Source organism: Ruditapes philippinarum, unplaced genomic scaffold (genome assembly GCF_026571515.1).
Source record: "Ruditapes philippinarum isolate M1 unplaced genomic scaffold, ASM2657151v2 ctg20497_1_1_1_1, whole genome shotgun sequence".
In the NCBI taxonomy this organism is placed as follows: domain Eukaryota; kingdom Metazoa; phylum Mollusca; class Bivalvia; order Venerida; family Veneridae; genus Ruditapes; species Ruditapes philippinarum.
Window position 1 is genome coordinate 16434 of NW_026865499.1, and position 18451 is coordinate 34884.

The 18451-nt window shown below is 33.2% G+C and overlaps 1 protein-coding gene across 1 annotated transcript; it reads left to right on the plus strand.

Moving 5' to 3' along the window:
- Positions 1 to 1828: 1828 nt before the first annotated feature.
- LOC132729387 (zinc finger protein 226-like) lies at positions 1829 to 13658 on the plus strand (the record flags this gene model as incomplete). The annotated part of the gene is made up of 2 exons (XM_060715149.1): positions 1829 to 1928; positions 11963 to 13658. A coding segment is annotated over exon 2 (1099 nt), but the record flags the coding sequence as incomplete, so codon positions are not given.
- Between the last annotated feature and the right edge of the window lie 4793 nt (positions 13659 to 18451).

An 18451-nucleotide genomic window follows, 5' to 3' on the forward strand; every position in this document is an offset into this window, starting at 1 on the left:
ATTGCTCAGATGAGGTGGATCATGGGTCATCTCGGATGAAAAGCTAGGTCACAGGAGCTAAAAATAGAAAAAAAAACTTTTTAACACTCTAGTTGCTACTGTTTTGATCCAAATATCCTGGAAATTGATCTAAAAGTTTGTTTTGATGATTTCTAGGGGGTGACCTGGGGTCAAAACTAGGTCACATCGCCCCAATTATTGGAATACCATGTAAACACCCTGGTGGTCACATTTCTGACTCAATTGTCATCAAATTTGGTCAGGAAGCTTGTCAATGTAATTGCTCAGATGAGTTTGAATATGGGCCATCTCGGATGAAAAACTAGGTCACAAGAGCTAAAAATAGAAAAAAATATTGTAAACACTCTAGTCGCTACTGTTTTGATCCATATGTCTGGAAATTGGTCTGAAAGTTTGTTTTGATGATTTCTAGGTCAGGTTTGAATATGGGTCAGCTGGGTTTAAAAACTAGGTCACATCACTGCTCAAAAATGGAATATCCATGTTAACACTCTAGTGGTCACATTTTTGACTCACATGTCATGAAACTTGGTCATGATGCTTGTCCTGGTAATTGCTCGGATGAGTTGGATGGGTCAGGCGAGCGATCTAGGGCCATGTTTCATATTTTGGCCTAGTTTTGTATTGTTTACGTGGATTGTAAGTGCCGTTTAAAGTGTGTAAATTATTTTATGTGAAGTTGGTCATGGTTAGTTTGTGTTTTTTTCCGGATAGGTAAAACGTATAAACGTCGCACTTTAGTTCTTACGGTGATTTTTCAGCTTTGAAGGTGAAGAAGGAAGACCAGAGGTGCCCATTTATTGTATTTTAGAAAACGTGCCAATTAAGATATTTCGTTTTAGTACCTAAAATAGCATAATACATAATAATATAAATACATGTATTACCCTGCCGATTGTTTGAATTAAAAATAATTCTTCAATAATTATGACTGCACGCTCCTGGCCGGTTGACTTGCGTTGTCAAATTCTCCTCAATTTTGATTCTTTGACGAGTTAGTTAATTATATCAGAAATGGTTTTGTGCTATGTCTCAATTGAGATGCTGCGTTTGAGAAAACACACTATATCTATATTGTCTGCGTTTTACTATAAACTGTATAGTGTCTGCATAAGCGTCTGCGTTTTAGCCTGTGCCCTACTGAAATTATGTAGTCACATTTAACAACTTCAAAGTTTTACTACGAGATCTATGAGGACGATTTTTAAGTTTTATATAGAGTGATAAATAAAGAATAAAGACAGATTGTTGTTGTTGTTTATTACGTAAAATTCGTGGTGTATCATCTTAATATTAAGCATGTGTCAATTCTTTATATAGAGATGAATAAAGTATTTAAAAAGATGAGTTATTTTATTACGTGTACTAAATCATGGTACTTTTTTTTCTGATTTTGTATTTTTGGATTAATATTTTTATATGTTTTTTTCTCTGTCTTGTTTTTGTATATATATATATCTATATTTAGATTATAAAATTCATAGTTTAAGTTAATTCTTTCCCTTACATATTCTATTTTTCTTTGTATATATATGTCGATTTTATTCCGATTAATAATATTGTTCCTTTTTTAGCATATACAGTACAGTATAGTTTGACATAATAAGTTTGACATAATAAATTAATAAGAAAAATGATTTCATATTTAAAGGCTTCATTAATTAATGTGTAACATATAAGATAAGTTCACCCACGGAATAATATTACAGGTAGTTCGACGAAACCACTCTCAACCCTGGCTTCCATAACTTTATAGTCGCTGTTGATGCCGTTGTTGTGGTTTCGGTACGAATCGATTATGTATGAATCATATTTAGTTAGACGTGATTGACTCCCTTTGAAAATTTTGCACCATTTGTAACGATTTGGGAAAAGAAGAGTTTTTAGTCTTAAATATTGGCAAGGAGGTTTGTAATACAGAATTGTTGCCTATTTTATTATCTTTTGATAACATTTGTCTGTAAAGTATTGTATTGCTGCTTTTTGTTTGATTTTTTTTGTCTCAGAATTCGAGTGTATTGAACTTTACCGAAACCTAGCTAAACACGTTTTCAGGTACGTTACGGATTTAGCTCTGGGGAATTAAACCTAATGAAGTACATATCCCTTCGGGCCTATTATGTGATATTTCCATTTTTATATACCATTATTTTACCGTTTATGGTGATAAAACTTATTGTGTTTGAAAATCATTAATGTTCCTGTACTTTCTATGGCATATTTTCCAACAAAAAGTTTTTTCAGTAGAATTAAAACAGTCGTTGTCAGGGGCGTAACTGAGCTATTTTGCTATGTACTCCTTAACTTGGGGGGTTGGGGGGCATGCTCCCCCGAGAAAATTTTTGTAAAAAAGGAGTGATATCCTGGCATTTCGTGACTATCTATAGGCTATATTGACAACATATTGGTGATGATTTCAAACTCTTTTTATAAATTTTAAAATATGTAAAATACGTATACTGTATATACCATAAAACTTTTCTTATATTTATAATTGATATTTTGCAGCACAAATTTGTTATTTTGCGACCTTCAAAATGATGTTTTAGCAAAAAATCTCCCGTATTCAATAAATTTTAAACTAAAAATAAATGAATAAATAAACAAACAAAAACAAACACTAGACGTCTGTTTTGTTGTTATGCAAAGTTGTCTACGGCTGTCTTTTCGTTTTCTTTCCATGATTGAGAATAAACAAGATTTTGAATATCTTCTATTATAATTTAAGGGTGACTTTTACTGATGGAAGATAAAGATTTCTTTTCATTTAAATCAAGCGTACATTGCAGATTGCAAGAAGCGTGATTATGTTGAAAACCGATTATAAATTATTATAATTATTTTACTCGAGCAAAACTATTGACGAAAATAAATAAATAACCGTTTTATCTTGGTGAAAAGAGCTCATGCTAAAAATATCCTAAATAGAAAGCTATACAAATTCATTTTAATAGATGTATTGAAGTTCATACTTGTAACGAGTTTTAATCCGTGCCAATGAAAACGAAAAGCCAATATTTTGGAGTTCGTTATAAAAGTATAATTTCCTGTACTTTTAACTAGATTGGGACTAAGAAATGAGTTCCTTATAAGCGATAATTCCTTATAACCGTGTTCACTATAACCATATTTTTTATATTAAATAAAGAAGGGCAAAATTCGGGCCAAAATAAATTGTTCCCTATAACCGAAAGTTCGCTATAACCGTGTTCGCTATAAGTGAAGTTTACTGTATTAAGAATGATAATATTGTGAAATTGTGACTAAGTTCAGTGAATGTTTTGGCCTGTTAAATGTTTCATTACTTTTTTAATATAGGGTTCACGCACGTTTTTTTCCGAGTTATAACGTCTGCAGAGTCTGAGGAACGGTTGGTGCCAGAGTCCTGTAGGACGAGGGCTCCAACCGTTCCGAGGGATTCTGAAGACTTTATAACACCAAATAAATGTACGTTGACGCTATTATAGCATAAAATATTAAAACAGATTCATGATATATATTAAGTACAAAACACATACATTTAATCCTTGTGCTTGAACAGTATTTATCCAAATACTACTACCGTTCCTCGGGACTCTGCAGACGTTATAACACGGAAAAACGTGCGTTAACCGTATATTATAGCAGAAAATTGGCTATTTTCCCCTCTTATACGGCGTATAGACATCGCCGCTAATATATCAAAAAGTACACGCAAAGATATTTTAAAATCTCCTAACTTTGAGAATTTGTTACATGTTTTCTCATTAAAAAATGAGAAATAAATCAAACATACAAGGCGACGTTGGCAGAACGCAACCTCCCTACACAATATAGCCACACAAACAGGGTACCCAGAAAGCACCCTACCAAAACCAATAGAGAACACAAAGGGGCCAATGTGGGAAATAAAGGGTAAAGGGTTTTGGAAAAACAATTTTTGCCTGCTTAATTTGATTAACAAAAATTGAATAACAAAAGAAGAGCATGATTTTTTTTTGCTGTATTGCTTGAAAATAATTATTCCGACTAGGGTTTGAAATATTTCACACACTGAACAAATAAATTATTATTTGAAAGTAAATTATAGTAAAAATGTCAGCAACAAAAGGGATGAAAGGATTTAGATTCGGAACGTATATGTCCCTCAGCTGCGCTTCGGGCCATATACCTTCCTCAGTCTGACCAATCCGTCTGTAAACTTGCATATTGCCCTCAAGGCCATGCATTATTTGTTAAATACTGTATATGTTATGAATTTTTTATATAATGTTAATAAATTTAGTAGGCCTATATGAATATATGTTGCCCGACCACACTACCCCCTCTGTTTTTATCACTTTTTTAGAACTTTTAGCGCATGTGAGTTTTCGGAATACAGGATTGATTTGTACGCACGGGCGTACAGGAGTACGCCTAGTTACGCCCCTGGTTGTTGCATCTGCCATACTAAATAGAGATATTTTCTGCAGAAACCTTTGTATTTACTTTTTTTGTATACATTGCTTGCAATGTATACAGAGTTATAGCTGTATTTCAGATTTAGTACACCTAACGTGTTTTGCTGAACAACATCCACCTTTGGATGAAACCTCGATAAAAGTAGATCCTCATTTTGCAGGATTGTCACATTAAGATCACTTTTTATTAATATACTGTTTGCAAAGTGGTCAATAAGCTTTGAAAGTTCAAAACTATGCACTTTCAGTTCAAATAAACATTTTCTAAACATGAAAGCAAAAAATATGAAAATTTCTATTTCATTCATAAAAGCATTGTGTAAACCTACGCTTCAAACTTCCTATCGACGCATGCGCGTGCAAGAATGAATGAATTACGACAGACTCTGTATAAAAATATGTCCAACACCCAAAATTAATATTAAATCTGTTTAATAAACCTTATTTACTTTTAAATATAGACTTGCATACTTTTTCTATTTCAAACTGTTTTAGAAAACGAGCATATACAGATATATATGTCTTATTTAGTGTTATGTAACATTGTAAGCGTCTGTATGAATGGATTAAAGTTAACGTTCTGACGAATTGTCATATAATTGCATATAATAGAACCCTATCAAGGTGGTGGCATCAGAGGAGTATGCAATTATTTGTTTCACACCTGCAGTGTGAAGTATTTCTGCCACTTTAGTGAAATATATCGTCCAAAAGCCATTTTCGGGAAGGGGAAGATTCGTACTCAATATTATTCGAACTAAGGATTTGTACTCAATATTATTCGAATTTAGCCTTCGTTATCGGTATTATTCGAACTGACAATCATGGCAGATATGTTTAGACCCCCTGGACATTTAGATGTTGAAATGGTAACATATCACATAACTTTATCAAATGGAAGCGCCAATGGAAATTTACTTTACCAGTGTTGACTGCCATTGGAAATGCTGAGAAAGATGAAAAGATACAAGTAAATATCCTATTACACTATGCTGGACCACAGGCGCTAGTAACATAATCAAATATTTTACATAATCGGTCTATATATGTATATAAAGATATATATAGACCGATTATGTAAAATATTTGATTATATGTGACTAGCGCCTGTGTGCTGGACCTATTTAGTTATCAATTTACATGGGCAAATGCAGAACATAAACTGAAAGTGAAAAAATTATTTGACAAAATAGAAAGCTATTGTAATCCTAGAAAAAATGAAGTGCTAGAATCACACAGATTTTGGGTAACAAATCCAGATAATTATTCATCATTTGACAGTTTTCTTACAGAGTTTTGAACGGCGGCACGAAATACCCAAATACACCCAAATATTCCCAAATATAGCAATATTTATTTTTGTTTGTATAAAATATAGATTATATTGAGAAATAAATAAATATTTATAAAATAATATGACTTAGCCTGCTATAACTTTTATTCATTCCGTTGAAATGGGCAGTTAAGATGTTGTAAGAAAATATAAAGTTGTGACATTTGCTTATCTACAATATCGCTTCTTTATGAATGCAATTTTAATTCAAGATAAGATATTTGTTGTCTTAACACTTACATTTCTAAGGTGTAATTTTGTTGAAATTTCATATCATATAGAAGAAGAATGTCCATTATATTAAAAAATAGCTTTAATGGAGTACATATAGAAGTCAACTGTATCTCACAGGCGCTAGTCACATAATCAAATATTTTACATAAACGGTCTATATATGTATATAAAAGATATATAATATATCTTATTATAGTATATAGCCCATTTATATAAAACTTTAAAAAGTTTATTTTAAGCACCTGTGCTGTATCTTGGTTCAAAACACAATGATAGGAAAATGTATATTTGGGTATGTTTGATTATATCTTAGTGAAAGTGTATATTGTATTCATGATAAAAACAGCACTTTTTTTAGTATAAAACATTTATTTTTAGTATAATTGGACAATATTTGGGTATATTTAGGCAATATTTGGGTATATTTGGGTGTATTTGGGTATTTCGTGCTGCCCGTTTTGAAAGCATGTTGAGTCCAGAAATATATTTTGAAATAAGTTATTTACAATCCAATCACTCAGTCAGACTGAGCCACCCTTAACATTTTTTTACATAACTCCTTAGACTATTGATATATATATAAGGTAAAATTATTAGCCATATATCATTTATTATATGAGCTTATGATTGCATGGGCAGTTAAATTAAAGCCAGTAGTAAAAAAAGAGGGTTGACCTGGGATAAACCAAAGTGAAGAGTGAAATATGATACTCAACACAGGTACATTCTAAATATTTAGATTGATGTTTATGATCAGATTTAGCACAAATAGTAATTTAATTTCCCCTGATACCACAAATATGAATTTTATTTAGAGTCCTGAAGATCTTTTTATGATGAAATCTTAACTGAAAAACCAGGTTTAACTGAATAATTATAAATTCCTTGCCACAAGGATAACTAGAAGGTTACATAAAGCCAGTCAAAAAAAAAATATTTCTATCCATATTCATCATTCCTGGACCTCCATCCATTTGATGAATTTGTCCAACTGGTAAATTTTTCATCTTATTATGTTTTGTTTGTTAATATAAAATATTTTTTATGTTTATATACAGCTAGAATAGTCTGTAATGGCTAAGATAGACAGATAAGAACAAACTATTTAGTAAAGTCATGAGTTACATCCCTTCAAATGGAGATAAAGATGAAACCCATAAGAAATTGCCATGTCTGACAGACAGCAAAATTATAAAATTCTGCAGGCTCAGTTTACTTAGGCCCATTAGGAGGTAGTGGTAATAACTGTGGGTCAAAAATGAAAAAATATCATTTTCAAGGGATGTTTCTAATATGATTTACTTTAAATAATGGGTCATTATCAATGAATATTTCTTTGACTTCTATGCCCATGTGTAATAGATTATTGACATTGCCAGCAGCTAGATAGCTCAGCTGAGTGAGTCAGTACAGCCCACATACATGTATAATATTCTGATTCAGGTTTGATTCCGGTCAAACTGCACATATTTCTCACCCTGTGATATTTTCACCCTGTTACTTTTAGGGTTCAATATATGTTTATGATGGTTCATAACTGAGTCATAAGTCAATTCACTTTGTTACTTAAGTGTGCCAATGAAAAAGGAAACATTTCAATATGCTGTGGATTATGTCAATGCATAGAACTATGAGACTGAAAATATTTAAGCTGTAGAGCTGCTGTATGGTATTCCAAGGGTTCTGGGTTTTTTGGTAGTTCTGAGGTATGGTATTCTGAGTGTCTCTGGTTTGAGTTTTAGTCAGGCTGCATTTCATTTTCTCACTCTTTGATATTGATAAATATTTTCAGCTCATTATTGGCTGGACTGCATATATTAATGATTTATTTGTATTAAATCAATATTGTTAAATATTTAGTTATTGTCTATATATGCATGTGACTTTATTTTTGATAAGGCATTGTAACAGTACTACTTCTTAATTTGACCTTTTTTGTATTGGGGGAGAAGCCCTTAATTAACTCCTTACCAGTAAGTTTTATTGTACACGATGATGATAGCTTGAAAGGATTTTGCTAAAAAAGATACTACATGAATTTTTTCCTATTGGATTGTAAAATATTTATTGATTGTCAAAAAACTATATGGAGTTCTCCTCGGTGACATTAAACAGTCCCAGCTGGCCATACATGCAGGACCTTGCAGACCATGAGACAGGGTGGTCTGTACCAAGACATTGACAAATCCGATATCGAGACATGGTGGACAGGACAGACAGTGATGTTCAGATCCCCCACTTAGAAAGGAAGTTCCTAAGTTCCTGGTCTTCAATTACTTCATTTGCTTACTTGGAGTAAAGGTGCTGGAAACAATAGTATATGATATCACAAAAAAGCACAGACTGTGATAAAAGTCAAACCAAAAAAGATACTATAAACTGAATTCATAGATTATATAAAAGAAATTTATTAATTCTTTAAGTTTATAGTTAACAAAAAAAAAAGATACAGAGTATTTAATTTTGATATATAGCATATTAACACACATAAAGTGCATTATGCCATATAAATTTCAACTTAGTGCTTAAATACTTTCTGATGAACTCAGTAAGCAAACATGATTTACTAATCTTTGGATTCCCACACTCCTCTCCACCTAGCTCCAATGAGATCCACTTGGTTGACCTTAACATGTACCATACCTCATATTGTTTGTTTTACAGTTAGGAATGAAAAAATGAAAGTTTATTCTAGATATTATAAAGCTTAATTTTATTAAATTTCACAAGGCTTTCAACACATCAACAATGTAATTGTCATTTTATTTTTTGAAAATGTGTTGGACTGCTGGTCTGATGCATGTAGATGCTGTGTTGGCATATAGCGATTCCCCTTTTTTTTTGTGTGTGTGTGTGTGCATGCATGCGTGCATGTGTGTGTGTTTTATACATTATATAGTTAACATCTTTTGAAAACATCTTGTCCAATTTCAACCAAACTTGACAGGGTTGTTCCATGAGTAAAGGGCTTCCAAAGTTGTTCAAAGACTTAAATGAGGCCTAGAGCATAGATATTTTGCAAAAGGCATTGTCTGGTAGACATTCACAAGATTTTCACATTATACCCTGGGTGTCAAATTAGCCCTGCACTAGGGTTCATAGATTTTCCTGATATGTATGTAGTTAAAACTTAAAATCTTCTCAAAGACAAAGACTAGAGGTTAGATATTTGTCATGAAACATTTGGTAGTTAACCTCTACCAAGATTATTCACGTTACAGCCCAAGGGTCAAAATTAGCCTCACCCCTGGGGTCATATATTAAGGTTTTCCTTATATGTATATAGCAAAAACTTTTTTAAAAATCTTTTTATCAGAAGGTTTAAGGCTTAGAGCTTAGATACTTGGTAAATAATATCATAAGTACGTCCTTTACCAAAGTTGTTCAAATGTTGCCCCTAGTGAAATAGCACCATGCAGGGTGTCATAGGTTTTCCTTAAATGTATAAACATGTATAGAAAAAAAAACTTAAAAAATATTCTCCTCTGGATTGACAAAGGCTAGATGTTTGATATTTGTCATGAAACCTTTACGTGTGTAATAAACCTCTATCACTATTGTTCAAATTATAGCCCTGGGGTCAAAATGGCTCTGCCAAGGAGTCTTTTTGGGTTTTCATTATATGGTATGTATATAGTAAAAAACTTAAAAAAAAATCTTGTCTGAAGGTACAAGGTTTAACAGGCACCATGGTGTCTTAGGATTTCCTTAAATGTATATACATGTATAGAAAAAAGACTTAAACAGTATTTCCCCTCTGAATTGACAAAGACTAGAGGTAAGATATTTGGCATGAAGCATTGTGTAGTCGACCTCTACCAAGATTGTTTTAATTTTAGCCCTGGGATAAAATTTGCCTTGTGGGAGGATTGGGGGTGGGGGGAGTCATTAATTTTCGTAATGTACTTGTAGTAAAAATTTAAGAATGTACAAGGCTAGAGCTTAGGGCTTTGATGCCTAAATTTTGTCAAGTACAAATGCTTTTATTTTGAATCAATAATTGCACTATGGAGTGCATTTTTTCCAGTGAATGCGTTTTTGCATGTAAACAAAAATGTTCACCTAACTTTTAAGTCTTGCTGAATGATTCAATACCACATTTTTGTAGACTACAAACCCACATGTTGGTCTTGTTTTTAAAGTAATAGATAAGAACACTGAAGACTCTATTTTACTATTTCAGCATTGTATACTGCAGATAATAAACCGGTCTTTGCAAACTGATTTCTGTATTGCTCATCAATTTCGCAAACCATATAGTCTTGCCTTGAAAAAACACAGCACTAGTCTGTAGGAACAACACCTCTTTCCTGTCCTATTAATAACTTGAGAAGAAATAAGCCTAGATTTGTGTTCGAAATTGATTGTAACCAGAAGATGACTTCTATTGAGTTCAGTAGATTAAAATCACATGGTCTTGATGTCAAGCAATGTATACCTCAGTGCTTGCAGTGCTTTGATTTTGTATTGAATTATTCATACAGTGATATTTAATTATTTTCTTACAAAGAAATAATTGTTTCTTTACAGTACACTTTAGTTTTATACAAATAAATACCAAAAACATACATATTGTTACTACATGTATGCCCTTTAGGTGGATTCCCCAGAGTTGTATGTATACAAAAAGTACCGGAGAACTGCGTTTAGCTAGATTTTCGAATTACTGAGTTTTTATCTTTTCAGTTTTCACGTGAGCAATGCGAACAATACAATCGAATTACATAAATGAACTGTATTGAACTCTCAGTGTATTATATTTGTCATTTGGCAATAAGCTTGATACCCTGAAAGGGTCAGCAGAATACCAGTCCACAATATGTACATTTCTTATCTAGAGATAAAAGAAATTGTCTGATTATCCAATCTGAATCACTGCAGTAAGTCATGATGTATATTATTGAATATAATCTTTCCCGTTCTTTAAACAGAAACGTTAAAATGTATATTATATGTCCCTGCTTTAAACAAGCTGATGCAAATGCCCGATCAGGCTTATGACATAAAAATCACATTTCTAGCAAAATAATAGAGATATTTCTTGTAATGTTAGTTTGTTTATTGGGCATAATATATGACATAAACAGACAGAAAAAATGATAAAACTAAGAGTTTGCTCTTTGTCTTGTTGTTGACATTTTGACGATTGATGGTGGTCATTTTCAGACCAGCCATAATATTAGTCATAGCCTGTAACAATATCGATTCACGATATCTTACAGGACAGTTTATTAAAAAGAAACAGTTTATTAAAATTTGTGATTTTTATGATAGGAGATGTATAAAGAGCTATAGATGTATTTTAATAATGATGTGTTTATTTGGAAAGCCAAGGGGTATTATCTGTCAAATTAACTCATATATGTATATTTATTATGAATGATATAAAAGAGAGATAACTCTTTATTTGACTTATAAGAATCACAATCATTTGGTAGGGATTATTACTTAATCTATTATTACACAGAAAATACCATTGTATGATTTTTTTTTGTGCAAACACTGACTGTTTAAGCTTCACGGTGAATTAGTAAATATCTCCTAAAAAAGATTAAATTTGTATGAAAACATCCGTTACAATGTGGAAATATACCGTTTAATTATGACTGCTACTTATAGCAATGTTTGTTGTTTTGAATGATATTGACGTATAGATGATCAGAAGACGAAGTTTCCTAGCAAATGGAAATTGTACTTCCGATTTCGCCACAATGAGGTTTTAGATTTTTATGGTTAGTTGTCTTGACACCAAAATAAGATCTAGAGTTGATAAGAAAACCAATTTATTGATAAAATGCCACTATTTCTGTTTTCATGAAATTTATTAAATGCAGCTTTAATGTTTCGAAAGGATAAACAGATTTTTTCACTAAGTAAATATATTTCAACAAATGTTTACTAACAGTTGCTTCTTCCTTTCTTTATTTTAAAACAGTGACAACCATGTGGCACTAGCAGAAAAGCATCAACAACAACAAAAACACTGTTGAGCAGCGGTACAGATACAATATGTGTGTGTGGAGAAATATGTTGTGATTTGTAGAAGCATGTGTGAAACCAGTCTTGTTAGAAAACTATTGCTTTGGAAATTGTGATCATTTATTTTCCTTCCTGAATTTTCTAAGTGCACTAAAACATCATTTTTACAAACCAGTGAGTTACAGTTTTATTAGTGAATATTCCTGTATTGGAAAATGGGAACTCACAGTTATGAAGAAATTATTTTATTAATCATTGTAGAAAATTAGTAACCTCAAAATACACTTGTCAATACTGTGTGTCAGTGTGTTTTAAATCATTTTCTTTTAGATTCAATCTTCAAGTATATATAACAATGTTGACTACTGAGGAAAATTTCAGATGCTTACTTGCGGATAACAGTAGTCTGAAAATACATATGACAATCGCAAACTAGTTGTCCTAAAACACATAGAACAATACACACTGATGATAAGAATCATGAATGTGAATATTCAACTTGGCACAAAGGCAATCTTAAAAAGCACATGAATATATACATTCGTGAAAAATTATGAATGTGAAAATTGTGAATATTTCCACTTTGCACAGAAGTAATCTTGAAACGCACATGCAAACACATACTGGTGAGAAGAGTTATAAATGTGAACTTTGTCACCGTTCATTTTCTCGCAGTGGGGATCTTAAAAGACATATGAAAATACACACTGGTGAGAGAACTTATCAATGTGCAATATGCCACCGTTCATTTTCTCACAGTAGTAGTCTTAAGAAACATAATATGATAATGCACACTGGTGAGAAGAATCATGGATGTGAAATATGTCATCGTTCATTTACTTATGGTAGTAATCTTAAAAGACATATGAAAATACACACTGGTGAGAAGAATCATAAATGTCAAGTATGTCATAGTTCATTTTCTCACAGTTGGGATCTTAAAAGACATATGACAATACACACTGGTGAGATGAATCATGGATGTGAAATATGTCATCGTTCATTTACTGATGGTAGTAATCTTAAAAGACATATGAAAATACACACTGGTGAGAAGAATCATAAATGTGAAATATGTCATACTTCATTTTCTAATAGCAGTAATCTTAAACAACATCTGACAATACACACAGGTGAGAAGAATCATAAGTGTGAAGTATGTCTACGTTCATTTTCTCGAAGAGGAGATCTTAAAAAACATATGACAATACACACTGGTGAGAAGAATCATAAATGTGAAATATGTCATCGTTCATTTTCTCAGAGAAGTAATCTTAAAACACATATGATAGTACACACTGGTAAGAAGGGCCATAAATGTGAAATATGTCATCGTTCATTTTCTTATAGAAGTAATCTTAACCAACATATGACAATACACACTGGTGAGAGGAATCATAAATGTACAATCTGTCATAGTTCATTTTCTCAGAGCAATGGTCTTAAAGAACATATGACAAAACACACTGGTGAGAAGAATCATAAATGTGAAATCTGTCATAGTTCATTTTCTAACAACAGTAAGCTAAAAAGACACATGACAATACACACTGGCGAGAAGAATCATGAATGTGAAATATGTCATCATTCATTTTCTCAAAGAGGTAATCTTAAGCAACATATGACAATACACACTGGCGAGAAGAATCATAAATATGGCGAGAAGAATCATAAATATGAAATAGGTCATCATTCATTTTCTCATAGCAGTTCTCTAAAACAACATATGACAATACACACTGGTGAGAAGAATCATAAATGTGAAATATGCCATAATTCATTTTCTCGAAGTGGAGATCTTAAAAAACATATGACAATACACACTGGTGAGAAGAATCATACTGGTGAGAAGAATCATAAATGTGAAATCTTTCATAGTTCATTTTCTCAGAGCAGTAATCTTAAACAACATATGACAATACACACTGGTGAGAAGAATCATGAATGTAAAATATGCAATCGTTTATTTTCTCAGAGCAGTAATCTTAAACAACATATGACAATTCATACTGGTGAGAAGAATCATACATGTGAAATATGTCATAATTCATTTTCTCGGAATGCAGAGCTTAAAAAACATATGACAATACACACTGGTGAGAAGAATCATAAATGTGAAATCTGTCATAGTTCATTTTCTCAGAGAAGTAATCTTAAACAACATATGACAATACACACTGGTGAGAAGAATCATAAATGTGAAATATGTCACCATTCATTTTCTCATAGCAGTTCTCTTAAAAAACATATGACAATACACACTGACGTGAAGGATCGATCTTTTAAGGGTCGTCAAAGCCGACATAGGCATATGAATATCCATACTAACAAAATTATATATAAATGCAAATATTGCATCTGCCAGTGCTCCAACAGTCGTGAGATGAAAAAACATACGAGAAGGCATAAAAAAGAGAAACTTTATAAATGTGATACATGTGATAAATCATTTTTAAGGAAAAAAAATCTTGAATCGCACGTTGAGATGCACATTTAAGTAGACAAAAGTGCATGCAAACCGTTTTAGCACTATATCTATCATGCATATTGTATGAAATGCTATTAACTCTGGTATACTGCTGAGACCGGAAGACATAAAAACACAGCAAAAAAAAAAAGAAAAGAAAAAAAACAGGTTACACAAATTATGTACAGTACTAAAAACTGTTGAATTTGAATTTAACATTCTTCTGTTTTGTGTTAGGTTTAAAGATTTACCATATAGATAATTACAAATGTAAATATACTATGTATATTTTTCTTTAACCTCTGTTATTATGTCACAAATTTCTTCGTCTTTCCATTTGTATTAGTATGATTTTTTTTGTTTGTTAGATTAGGTTTTACGTCACATCGACACAGTACAGGTCATTACACGACGTTCCAGCTTTACTGGTGGCCGAAGACCTCAGGTGTCCTTCCTTGCATTATTTCAGGCACGAACGGGCACCTGAGTAGAACCACCGACGTTCCGTAAGCTAGCTGGATAGCTTCCTCACATTAAAGAATCCAAAGTCCCTGTCGAGATTCAAACCCACAGCGGTTAGTGGCAAGTGGTTTGAAGTCAACGACCTTAACCACTCGGCCACGGAAGTATAATTTGTAAACCAAAGACAGTTCCTATACAATTATGATTTGTATACCAAAGGCAGTACCTAATAAGGCTATACAATTACGATTTGTATACCAAAGGCAGTACCTATACAATTACCTGTTTTTCCACATCTTTTCTATTTATAATTGTAATATATTATAATTATCATGGTTTACACGTGGCCAAAATATGTAATATTCATTATCATGGATTTACTGGGGTCCAAAATATGTAATTGTTATTATCATGGTTTTACTTGTCTCCAAAATATAAATCTTTATTTTCTCGGTTTACTCGTGTCCTAAACATGTAATTATCCCCCGCCGATGGAATCGGGAGGGGGATATAGTTTTGGCGTTGTCCGTCCGTCCTTCCGTCCGTCCGTCCGTCCGTCCGAATTTCGTTTCCGGAGTAGTTCTCTGCAACTAATGGCTGGAATTCAACGAAACTTTATGGGAATGTTGATCAGCATGTGAAGTTGTGCACCTGGGTATTTTCGTCTGGATATTTTTAGTATTTTTAGAGTTATTGCCCTTGACTTAGTAAAACGTCCGAATTTCGTTTCCGGAGTAGTTCTCTGCAACTAATGGCTGGAATTCAACGAAACTTTATGGGAATGTTGATCAGCATGTGAAGTTGTGCACCTAGGTATTTTCGTCTGGATATTTTTAGTATTTTTAGAGTTATTGCCCTTGACTTAGTAAAACGTCCGAATTTCGTTTCCGGAGTAGTTCTCTGCAACTAATGGCTGGAATTCAACGAAACTTTATGGGAATGTTCATCAGCATGTGAAGTTGTGCACCTGGGTATTTTCTTCTGGATATTTTTAGTATTTTTAGAGTTATTGCCCTTGACTTAGTAAAATTTTGTAATTTTCAACTTGTGTCGCATGTAACTCAAAAAGTATTTGACCTAGAGTCATGAAACTTTACAGGAATGTTGATCAGTATGTGTAGTTGTGTACCTGGGTATTTTCATCTGGATATTTTTAGCATTTTTAGAGTTATTGCCCTCGACTTAGTAAAATTTTGTAATTTTCAACTTGTGTCGCATGTAACTCAAAAAGTGTTTGACCTAGAGTCATGAAACTTTACAGGAATGTTGATCAGTATGTGTAGTTGTGCACCTGGGTATTTTCGTCCGGATATTTTTTACTATTTTTAGAGTTATTGCCCTTGACTTAGTAAAATTTTGCAATTTTCAACTTGTGTCACATGTAACTCAAAAAGTATTTGACCTAAAGTCATGATACTTTACAGGAATGTTGATCAGCATGTGTAGTTGTGCACCTGGGTATTTTCGTCTGGATTTATTTAGTATTTTTAGAGTTATTGCCCTTGATTTAGAAAATGTTTGCAATTTTCAACATGTGTCGCATGTAACTCAAAAAGGATTTGACATAGAGTCATTTAACCTTATTGGAAAGTTGCTCAGCATATTTAGTTTGTTCCTGGGGTTTCGCTTGTGGATTTATCCAGTATTTGTAGAGTTATTTCCCTTGACTTAGTAAAAACTGTTTCATTATGTTGTTATTTGATCCTTGAGTGCTTGAGTTAGAATCAACCAACTTTACAGGAATAATGATCAACATCACTAAATTACGAATAATGAAGTCTGGAGATTAAGATGTTTTTACATCTAGGTGAGCTATTGTGATCCCCCACCGTCCGTCGTCATGCGTCGTCAGCAATTTCTTTAAACAACATCTCCTCAGAAACAAATGACTGCACAGCAACCAAACTTTACAGGAATGATCCTAGGGTGGTCCCCTGCCAAAGTTGATCAAATGGTTCTGGTCTGTTGCATAGCCTTATGTCTTCAGTTGTTGTGTTAATAATAACCAGTACTCGGCGGGGGATATAAATTCAACGAATTTGCTTGTTAATTGTTATTATCGTGGTTTTACTAGAATTCAAAATATGAAATTGTTATTATCATGCTTTACTCATCTTTCCAATTTGTATTGTTTTGTCTTATGCTTCGCTAAGTAATGGATACAGTACGAGTTTTTCTTCAAAAGTGTCTTCTTACAGACATAAGAAGACAGTTTGCTAGGATAAACAACAAATTTCCCGAGGCGAAGCCGAGGATAAATTGTTGTTTGTCCTTGCGAACTGTCTTCTTCTGTAAGAAGATACTTTTGAAGAAAAAACGAGTAATTGTATCCGACTTACACGACGTTTAAGTAAAAAGAACAGATCAATTAATAAACACATTTAATTATGAATAAATCTAATTGAAATTAAATGTATGTTCAGGTTGAAAATATCAAACTAGAGAAAATATTTGCATGGCCTTTTAGCTTTTGTAAGCAAATTGTATTCGCTTGGAATTTTCGTGCGCTTGTTATGCTCCCCGAAAAATTTCGGGGGAGCATATAGTCGTCGTGTTGTCCGTCCGTCCGTCAGTCCGTCCGTACGTACGTCCCGAATTCGTGTCCGGCCCATAACTTTGTTATTTGAAGTCGGATTTTAAAAATATTTCACAGAAATGATCACCATATTGAGACGACGTGTCGCGCGCAACATTTGGGTCGCTACCTTGAAGGTCAAGGTCACAGCATGACCTTGCAGCAAAATCGTGTCCGGTCAATAAATTCATTATCTGAAGTCGGATTTAAAAATATTTCACAGAAATGATCACCATATTGAGACGACGTGTCGGGCGTAACATTTTGGTCGCTACCTTGAAGGTCAAGGTCACAGCATGACCTTGCAGCAAAATCGTGTCCGGCCCATTACTTTGTTATTTGAAGTCGGATTTTAAAACTTTTTCACAGAAATGATCACCATATTGAGACGATGTGTCGCGCGCAACATTTGGGTCACTACCTTGAAGGTCAAGGTCACAGCATGACCTTGCAGCAAAATCGTGTCCGGTCCATAACTTTGTTTTTTGAAGTCGGATTTTAAAAAATATTTCACAGAAATAATCACCATATCGAGACGATGTGTCGCGTTCAACATTTGGGTTGCTACCTTGAAGGTCAAGGTCACAACATGACCTTGCAGCAAAATCGTGTCCGGTCCATAACTTCATTATTTGAAGTCGGATTTTAAAAATATTTCACAGAAATGATCACCATATTGAGACGATGTGTCGCGCCCAACATTTGGGGTCGCTACCTTGAAGGTCAAGGTCACAGCATGACCTTGCAGCAAAATTGTGTCCGGCACATAACTTCATTATTTGAAGTCGGATTTTACAACTATATCACAGAAATGATCACCACAATGAGACATTGTGTCGCGCGCAACATATTTGGGTCGCTACCTTGAAGGTCAAGGTCACGGCATGACCGTGCAGCAAAATCGTGTCCGGCCCATAACTTCGTTACTGGAAGTCGGATTT